The sequence below is a fragment of the Salvelinus fontinalis genome, chromosome 4, assembly GCF_029448725.1.
Source record: "Salvelinus fontinalis isolate EN_2023a chromosome 4, ASM2944872v1, whole genome shotgun sequence".
Taxonomy (NCBI): Eukaryota; Metazoa; Chordata; class Actinopteri; order Salmoniformes; family Salmonidae; genus Salvelinus; species Salvelinus fontinalis.
Window position 1 is genome coordinate 83,635,600 of NC_074668.1, and position 9,865 is coordinate 83,645,464.

Sequence of the window (9,865 nt, forward strand, 5' to 3'; positions counted from 1 at the left end):
GTATTCTCTAGCTATATAACATGAATACTGGGGGTTAGCATTAGCAACTAGTATTCTCTAGCTATATAACATGAATACTGGGGGTTAGCATTAGCAACTAGTATTCTCTAGCTATATAACATGAATACTGGGGGTTAGCATTAGCTACTAGTATTCTCTAGCTATATAACATGAATAATGGGGGGTTAGCATTAGCAACTAGTATTCTCTAGCTATATAACATGAATACTGGGGGTTAGCATTAGCAACTAGTATTCTCTAGCTATATAACATGAATACTGGGGGTTAGCATTAGCAACTAGTATTCTCTACTTAAAGCTACACATTATCACCCTGTTCCAGTCATAGTGCTCTTTGTTTTGTTTTGAGCGCCCATAGTAGTGTACTAGTGCACTGCACCCTTCATGGTACACTACTTTTGACCAGGACCGATAGGGTGTAGTGCACTGTCCAGGGAATCGGGTGGCATTTGGGCTGTGTGACCCATGTCTTATAACGGGTCTTATAAGCAGGGCGACCCTCTAGAATGACATCTAGAATTCATAGGATCTACTGTATGTGGTGACCCTTCACCTTCTGGGCAAACAGCTGATCCTTCTCAGGCTCCCCAGGATTCGTTGTGTCTCTGTTCCTACAGCCTTCATACTGGTCTCCTGGGTGCCATCCATGGCCGTGTGCCCTCTTCCTGCCCTGCCCAGGTTTCTCAGTGCCACTCTGTCCACTGTTTCTATCCCAGGCTTGAGACGAGGACGTCGGGCTCCATGACAGTCTCTGCTGCTGCTGGCCATGCACAGTAGGACTATATTCCTGCGTCTCACTGGCCTCAGTGGGCCAGCTATATCCCTGGGTCTCACTGGGGCAGCGGCCCCCCTCGTAGGTGGCTGGAGGGGTACCGCCACAACTAGAATCTCTGTCCCTGCTGCTCAGTCGAGGGTCAACATCGTTGGAATTATCACTGTACCCATCCCTACTGAGGCCAGAGTCCCCGAAATCTCCCGTGTCACTGCTCAGCCTATGGGGGTCCTCATGGTTGGAATTCCTGTTTAGCCTAGAGATCCCGTCCTTCGAAGAACCACAGTCGGTGTTACTGGGAGAGTCCCTTAATGATGATGATGATGATGATGAGGGTGGGGGTAAGGAGGACGAAGGTGCCGTCCTGGCACTGTCGACTGTGTGTCCGTCGGGGCTCAGTCCCACGCCACTGTCGTTGTCATTATCCTCACTGTCGCTGGCCAGGTAGTCTATTGAGTCATCGGAGTCAGACGCAGACATCCTCCAACGTATAGCGGGGCTACGGGCTCTCATCCACTAGAGAGCATCACACACCTGCAACACAATGTACAGTACATTATCACACACCTGCAACACAATGTACAGTACATTATCACACACCTGCAACACAATGTACAGTACATTATCACACACCTGCAACACAATGTACAGTACATTATCATGTACTGCAACACAATATACAGTACAGTATCATGTACCTGCAACACAATATACAGTACATTATCACACACATGCAACACAATATACAGTACATTATCAAGCACCTGCAACACAATATACAGTACATTATCATGTACCTGCAACACAATATACAGTACATTATCAAGCACCTGCAACACAATATACAGTACATTATCATGTACCTGCAACACAATATACAGTACATTATCATGTACCTGCAACACAATATACAGTACATTATCATGCACCTGCAACACAATATACAGTACATTATCATGTACCTGCAACACAATATACAGTACATTATCATGTACCTGCAACACAATATACAGTACATTATCATGTACCTGCAACACAATATACAGTACATTATCATGTACCTGCAACACAATATACAGTACATTATCAAGCACCTGCAACACAATATACAGTACATTATCAAGCACCTGCAACACAATATACAGTACATTATCACACACCTGCAACACAATATACAGTACATTATCACACACCTGCAACACAATATACAGTACATTATCACACACCTGCAACACAATGTATAATGTAGAAAACCTAGTTCATGGGCAAGAGAGAAACACTTTGTAATTCGTTTAATTTAAGGGTTAAAAATAAACTAGGCGGGATGCGAGTTTCCTAAATATATATATATTTTTTAAAGGAACTCAGTCTAACTTTAAACTTACTGTTGAACGGTATAATAGTAGAATGTACAAGGTGACATTTCTAAACTGGGTGTTACATCATCAGTTCCTCTTGTCATGTTAGTCATTGTACACATTAGAGAGATATTTATAACTAGTCGGGAATGTCCAGATCAATCAGCCCATGTCAGTCTTTTTACTTCCTTTTTTTAACCCTTAAATAGTGTTGTATTTTTTACGTCACTCATATATCACATCAATACACATTACATTTGGCTACATGTATAGAATTGAAAGAAAATGTGCTTTAAAAAGGCAACATTTTCCTTGCATCCCATATGACAAAATGTGTAGAATTGTAAGAAATAAGATTTAAACCTGCTAAATTGTCTCCGCCAACAAGAGGGGTGTGAACCATTTGTGTCATGAACACTGCTTTGAGGCAGGTGTGGCGGGGGCTGTCTAGATAAATCAATCAATGTCTGATTTTGGTTTTCATTGTATCTCCTTTTGGAATTCGGTAACAATTAGGCAGGTGACATTCTATCTAAATTGAGGTGAGTGCTAATGATCACGTTTAGTCTAGTATGTTCCTTTATTAGCTGATCAGCACGTTGTACTAGCATGTTATACCAGGGGATGTTGTTCTTCAACCTGCTACTACTCCCGATCAAAAAGCTTGTGACGTGTCTGATAATCAATCGATGTGATTTTGTTTAATTGAATCTGTATATTTGTTTAATTGATCTCTGGCTGGACACAGTGGAAGTGGTAGCTCACGTATTCGTTTGCTCGTCCATCACTGATCAGAAACATTCAGCATGCAATAATGTAGCCTAAACCAGGAGTATGATTGATCTATTGACTCGCGGTAGCCTTGTATATAGAGCCGAGGCTATTTTCCTATCTTCCCAACCCACTGAAACCAACCAAAATCCTGACTCCTGTCACGCCCTGACCTTAGAGAGCCTTTTTATGTCTCTATTTTGGTTTGGTCAGGGTGTGATTTGGGGTGGGCATTCTATGTTTTTGTTTTTCTATGATTTTGTATTTCTATGTTTTGGCCCGGGTATGGTTCTCAATCAGGGACAGCTGTCTATCGTTGTCTCGGATTGGGAACCATACTTAGGTATCCCTTTTCCCTCCTTTCAGTGTGGGAAGTTAACTTTGTTTGTGGCACATAGCCCTTTAGCTTCACGGACGTTTTGGTATTGTTTATTGTTTTGTCGGTGTCATTTCTAAATAAAAGGAATATGTACGTTAACCACGCTCCGCTTTGGTCTACTTCTTTTGACAGCCGTGATAGACTCCTGTCTCGCATGAAAATTCCTAACTGTATTCTGTTATCTACAGGTTACGTTATCAAAGCACGTCAAAATAGCCCTATAACATTTAACCCAAGTCTCTGCGCTGTACGTATTTGCTTGGTGTCCATATGACAGCTTCGGGTATAGAATATGTGATCAACAAACAGTATGAGAGGAGCTGTCTCGTAGATATAGATTTATTTATTTTTTGTTACATAGTTGGTCCCTGTTAAAGATACGTTGATATTATTATTTTTTTAATAAAAAACGCCCTCTCTTCACCTCCCGTTATTCGTGAGCTGATCTGTAGGCCTCTGTATAATCATCAACTCGATTTAGCCACATATGAGATATTCTGTAACTCGTTGGAGGTGATCTAGCTAGTTTTAGGAACTTTGGTCATTTGACTTGTGTTTGGTTGACATTACAATGTGTGTATGAATCGACAGCGGTAGCATCCCGGAGTGCGCTCTGTGACAGCCTTAAGGCCTACTGCTGAAATGCGTTGAATCTATTGAGGAACTTGTTTAAACACTCGGGAAATTTATGAACGGACTGTTTCGCAAGTCACAACGATATCATTGGCAATGAAAGTTACTCTAACACTAAATATCAGTTTCACTTGCTGTGAAATCTTTACAAAGTGGCGCAGTCAAACTGGCAATGTGGCGCAGCAACAATCTTATTTTGGGAGAAACCCCTTGCATAGTGACCATATCTTGGTTTTAAACCCTTTAAATAAGCACTTCCGATTTTATTTTGTTGTTGCCGTATTTCCCGGGACTCTCGGGATAAATATAAATTATTCCCAGTATAGAAACTTGGTAGATTTTCAGGGAAAACATGAATCTCTAATTGTCAAATGATGAATCTGAATTGAAAGTGCATTTTAGTCCAAGACTAGGTTTCGTCTGGCTCTGCGAAAGCGGTCCTGTGATTCATATAGGAAACCACCAGCTTCCACGTCTTTAACATGCGTTATGCCATTCACTTAAAGCAAAGGTTAGGTAGCCAGTACACAAAATAGGCTAGTTATATGACTTTATGGGACACAAGCTTTCCAAATCATTACACAGGGCACTTTATTATATCATTCTAACAGGTTATTATGTAAGATGTTTACTGTTCTCTCTCTCTCTCTCTCTCTCTCTCTGTCTCTCTCTCTCTCGCTCTGCGATAACAAAAGCACATGCATGTCCTTCTACATTTGTTCCTACATTTCTCCTAAAACCCACATTTCAGAGCCAGATACATTCAGAATCCATGTCCTTGGAGGGACCAACTCTAACAGACAGATACATATATTATATATTACACCACAGGTGGTTATCCAGGTTAGAATGGTTTTCAGGCAAAGCCAATGGGAATATATACAGAATAGTATACTGGCTGGAGCATTTTGAACAAATTCATCTCTATAAAAGCACGTGTTATAAAATTGTTATGAAGGCGTAATTATGTTTGTAAATGCTAGTGTATAATGAGTTGAGGCCTCAACGGAAGTTGAGAATCCTTTTAATTTAAAATGATTGTACACATGGCTAAGGTGAAATGCCTTCACTGGTGTAACACAGATACGTATCGACTTGATCCCTACGCTGCAATGTTACAATTGGATAAACAATGGGAGTTATGCTTGAATATCAAGATAAAACAATGCCTCGGCTACTGCTAGGGACAGATCCATCGATATCAACTCAATACGTTGAAACTATAGAATATATTCTTTACATACAGCGTGGCCTGTCTGTACAAAGTGTATCTACGAACTCTATCCGAAAAGGGTCACTGTCTAACATTACGTAATACCGAAAAGCCGAACACGGCCGACACACAGGAGATTGTTTTTTAACTTGCCAATTCACATGTACATTAATAAGCACCGGACACCGACAAAAAGACACACAACTTAAACATCTAATTATATTCCAATTCTATGTGGAATTTGTATTTAGTTAAACTGTTAAAATGATTTAGACTTAATACACGGTAATAGTCTGTTACACATTGATAGACAAAGACAACCGCGGTTTGATCTAACTTGCCAAGATAAAATAATCTGGAAACATTGCTTACAAAAAGCTCATTGCTACAATGTAACCAGCATGAATGAAACAATTGTAGCCACCCGACCCGATACTATGTATCAATTCCTTCTGACCACAACCCCTGAACGCGTCATCATATGCCTAAATAATGTTCTCCCCTCGTACCTTCGTTCCAGAACCTCTCCTAGAAGATAGGTGAGAAACAACTGGACAATGAAAGCTTGTTATAGTCCGAAGCAAACGGATAAAACGTAAGACTATCACGTTATCACACAAACTCTTGTAGTGGGCTGTACAACACGTGTGTTTTCTTAGAGATCAGTCCCAGCCTCGTCGCTTATGTCAGCGCCAGTGCGCTCATGCATCTCCCGTGACAGAAACGATCTCATAGCGTACTTACTTACCAGAAGAAGTGACTATAGTGGCTTCCCCTTCGTCTCCTATGAGCGGTGACTTCAGGACACTCCGCTCACGGCTGGGTTCTCTCCCCCCCAGGTCGTTGTAGGGATGCGGTGAATGTCGTGATGTAGTGGCGTACACCCCGTGCAGCCTCTCCTACGGCAACGTGTCTGAGAGGGCGGGTATAAACAAACTGGGCTCTCCGATTTGTGCTTTTCGGTACAATATCTGACAAATCGACATTGCGATAGAGGTCCGACGTAAGGCGATAGGCGAGAACAGCTTACATATTTACATCAAATGGAAATGATCAAAGCACGTGGTCACGCGGAACAGTTTCGTGGTAGTAAAAAAATAACAGAATTAACTTAGAGCTGACTCCAGAACGGTCCACAGATGTGAGGGGGGTTTCACTTAGAGCTGACTCCAGAACGGTCCACAGATGGGAGGGGGGTTTCACTTAGAGCTGACTCCAGAACGGTCCACAGATGGGGGGGGGGGGGGTTTCACTTAGAGCTGACTCCAGAACGGTCCACAGATGGGAGGGGGGTTTCACTTAGAGCTGACTCCAGAACGGTCCACAGATGGGAGGGGGGTTTCACTTAGAGCTGACTCCAGAACGGTCCACAGATGGGGGGGGGGTTTCACTTAGAGCTGACTCCAGAACGGTCCACAGATGGGAGGGGGGGGTCACTTAGAGCTGACTCCAGAACGGTCCACAGANGGGGGGGGGGGGGGGGGGGGGGTCACTTAGAGCTGACTCCAGAACGGTCCACAGATGTAGGTGGGGGGGGGTCACTTAGAGCTGACTCCAGAACGGTCCACAGATGGGGGGGGGGGGTCACTTAGAGCTGACTCCAGAACGGTCCACAGATGTAGGGGGGGGGGGGGGTCATTTAGAGCTGACTCCAGAACGGTCCACAGATGGGGGGGGGGGGGGGGTCACTTAGAGCTGACTCCAGAACGGTCCACAGATGTAGGGGGGGGGGGGGTCACTTAGAGCTGACTCCAGAACGGTCCACAGATGGGGGGGGGGGGGGTCACTTAGAGCTGACTCCAGAACGGTCCACAGATGTAGGTGGGGGGGGGGTCACTTAGAGCTGACTCCAGAACGGTCCACAGATGGGGGGGGGGGGGTCACTTAGAGCTGACTCCAGAACGGTCCACAGATGTAGGGGGGGGGGGGGGGTCACTTAGAGCTGACTCCAGAACGGTCCACAGATTGGGGGGGGGGGGGGGGGGGGTCACTTAGACCTGACTCCAGAACGGTCCACAGATGTAGGGGGGGGTCACTTAGAGCTGACTCCAGAACGGTCCACAGATGGGGGGGGGGGGTCACTTAGAGCTGACTCCAGAATGGTCCACAGATGTAGGTGGGGGGGGGGGGGGGGGGGGTCACTTAGAGCTGACTCCAGAACGGTCCACAGATGGGGGGGGGGGGGGGGGGGTCACTTAGAGCCGACTCCAGAACGGTCCACAGATGTAGGGGGGGGGGGGGGGTCACTTAGAGCTGACTCCAGAACGGTCCACAGATTGGGGGGGGGGTCACTTAGAGCTGACTCCAGAACGGTCCACAGATGTAAAGGGGGGGGGGGGGGTCACTTAGAGCTGACTCCAGAACGGTCCACAGATGGGGGGGGGGGGGGGGGGTCACTTAGAGCTGACTCCAGAATGGTCCACAGATGAGGGGGGTGGGGGGGATGGTTCACTTAGAGCCGACTCCAGAATGGTCCACAGATGAGGGGGGGGTTCACTTAGAGCTGACTCCAGAACGGTCCACAGATGAGGGGGGGGGTTTCACTTAGAGCTGACTCCAGAACGGTCCACAGATGTAGGGGGGGGGGGGTTCACTTAGAGCTGACTCCAGAACGGTCCACAGATGGGGGGGAGGGGGGGGGGGGGGGGGTTCACTTAGAGCTGACTCCAGAACAGTCCACAGATGGGAGGGGGGGTTCACTTAGAGCTGACTCCAGAACGGTCCACAGATGGGAGGGGGGTTTCACTTAGAGCTGACTCCAGAACTGTCCACAGATGGGGAGGGGGGGGGTTCACTTAGAGCTGACTCCAGAACGGTCCACAGATGGGGGGGAGGGGGGGGGTTCACTTAGAGCTGACTCCAGAACGGTCCACAGATGTGAGGGGGGGTTCATTTAGAGCTGACTCCAGAACGGTCCACAGATGGGGGGGGGGGTCACTTAGAGCTGACTCCAGAACGGTCCACAGATGTAGGGAGGGGGGGGGGGGGTCACTTAGAGCTGACTCCAGACCGGTCCACAGATGAGGGGGGGGGGGGGGGGTCACTTAGAGCTGACTCCAGAATGGTCCACAGATGAGGGGGGGGGGGGGGGGTTCACTTAGAGCCGACTCCAGAATGGTCCACAGATGAGGGGGGGGGTTTCACTTAGAGCTGACTCCAGAACGGTCCACAGATGTAGGGGGGGGGGGGGGGGGTTCACTTAGAGCTGACTCCAGAACGGTCCACAGATGGGGGGGAGGGGGGGGGTTCACTTAGAGCTGACTCCAGAACGGTCCACAGATGGGAGGGGGGGTTCACTTAGAGCTGACTCCAGAATGGTCCACAGATGAGGGTGGGGGTTCACTTAGAGCTGACTCCAGAACGGTCCACAGATGGGGGGGGGGGGGGGTCACTTAGAGCTGACTCCAGAACGGTCCACAGATGAGGTGGGGTTCACTTAGAGCTGACTCCAGAACGGTCCACAGATGAGGTAGGGGGGGGGGGGGGTTCACTTAGAGCTGACTCCAGAATGGTCCACAGATGAGGGGGGGGGGGGGGGGGGGGTCACTTAGAGCTGACTCCAGAATGGTCCACAGATGAGGGGGGTTTCACTTAGAGCTGACTCCAGAACGGTCCACAGATGAGGGGGGGAGGGGGGGTTCACTTAGAGCTGACTCCAGAACGGTCCACAGATGAGGGGGGGGGTTCACTTAAAGCTGACTCCAGAACGGTCCAGAGATGAGGGGGGGGGGGGGGGGGGGGTTCACTTAAAGCTGACTCCAGAACGGTCCACAGATGAGGGGGGGTTCACTTAGAGCTGACTCCAGAACGGTCCACAGATGAGGGGGGGGGGGGGGTCACTTAAAGCTGACTCCAGAACGGTCCACAGATGAGGGGGGGTTCACTTAGAGCTGACTCCAGAACGGTCCACAGATGGGGAGGGGGGGGGGGGGTCACTTAGAGCTGACTCCAGAACGGTCCACAGATGTAGGGGGGGGTTCACTTAGAGCTGACTCCAGAATGGTCCACAGATGACGGGGGGGGGTGGGGGGTTCACTTAGAGCTGACTCCAGAATGGTCCACAGATGAGGGGGGGTTCACTTAGAGCTGACTCCAGGACGGTCCACAGATGTAGGGGGGGGGGGGGGGGTTCACTTAGAGCTGACTTCAGAACGGTCCACAGATGGGGGGGGGGTTTCACTTAGAGCTGACTCCAGAACGGTCCACAGATGGGGGGGAGGGGGGGGTTCACTTAGAGCTGACTCCAGAACGGTCCACAGATGGGAGGGGGGGGTTCACTTAGAGCTGACTCCAGAATGGTCAACAGATGAGGGGGGGTGGTTCACTTAGAGCTGACTCCAGAACGGTCCACAGATGGGGGGGGGTGGGGTTCACTTAGAGCTGACTCCAGAACGGTCCACAGATGTAGGGGGGGGGGGGGGGGGTCACTTAGAGCTGACTCCAGAACGGTCCACAGATGAGGGGGGGAGGGGGGGTTCACTTAGAGCTGACTCCAGAACGGTCCACAGATGAGGGGGGGGGGGGGGGGTTCACTTAGAGCTGACTCCAGAACGGTCCACAGATGAGGGGGGGGGGGGGGGTTCACTTAAAGCTGACTCCAGAACGGTCCACGGATGAGGGGGGGTTCACTTTGAGCTGACTCCAGAACGGTCCACAGATGAGGGGGAGGGGGGGAGTTCACTTAAAGCTGACTCCAGAACGGTCCACAGATGAGGGGGG

General features: G+C 48.6%; 1 protein-coding gene across 4 annotated transcripts in view; it reads right to left on the minus strand.

Moving 5' to 3' along the window:
• The window catches only part of LOC129854530 (uncharacterized), a 35,301-nt gene extending 29,139 nt beyond the window's left edge, over window positions 1–6,162 (minus strand). For 2 of the 4 annotated variants that reach the window (XR_008759328.1, XM_055921701.1), the window contains exons 1-2: window positions 5,895–6,160; window positions 574–1,326 (exon numbers count right to left, since the gene is read on the minus strand). Coding sequence is in view for 3 of the 4 variants with exons in the window: in XM_055921701.1 (XP_055777676.1) it covers window positions 574–1,305 (732 nt within the window). In the remaining variant the exon portion in view is untranslated. The other 2 variants (XM_055921702.1, XM_055921703.1) reach the window with 2 other exon arrangements.
• Window positions 6,163–9,865: the final 3,703 nt, after the last annotated feature.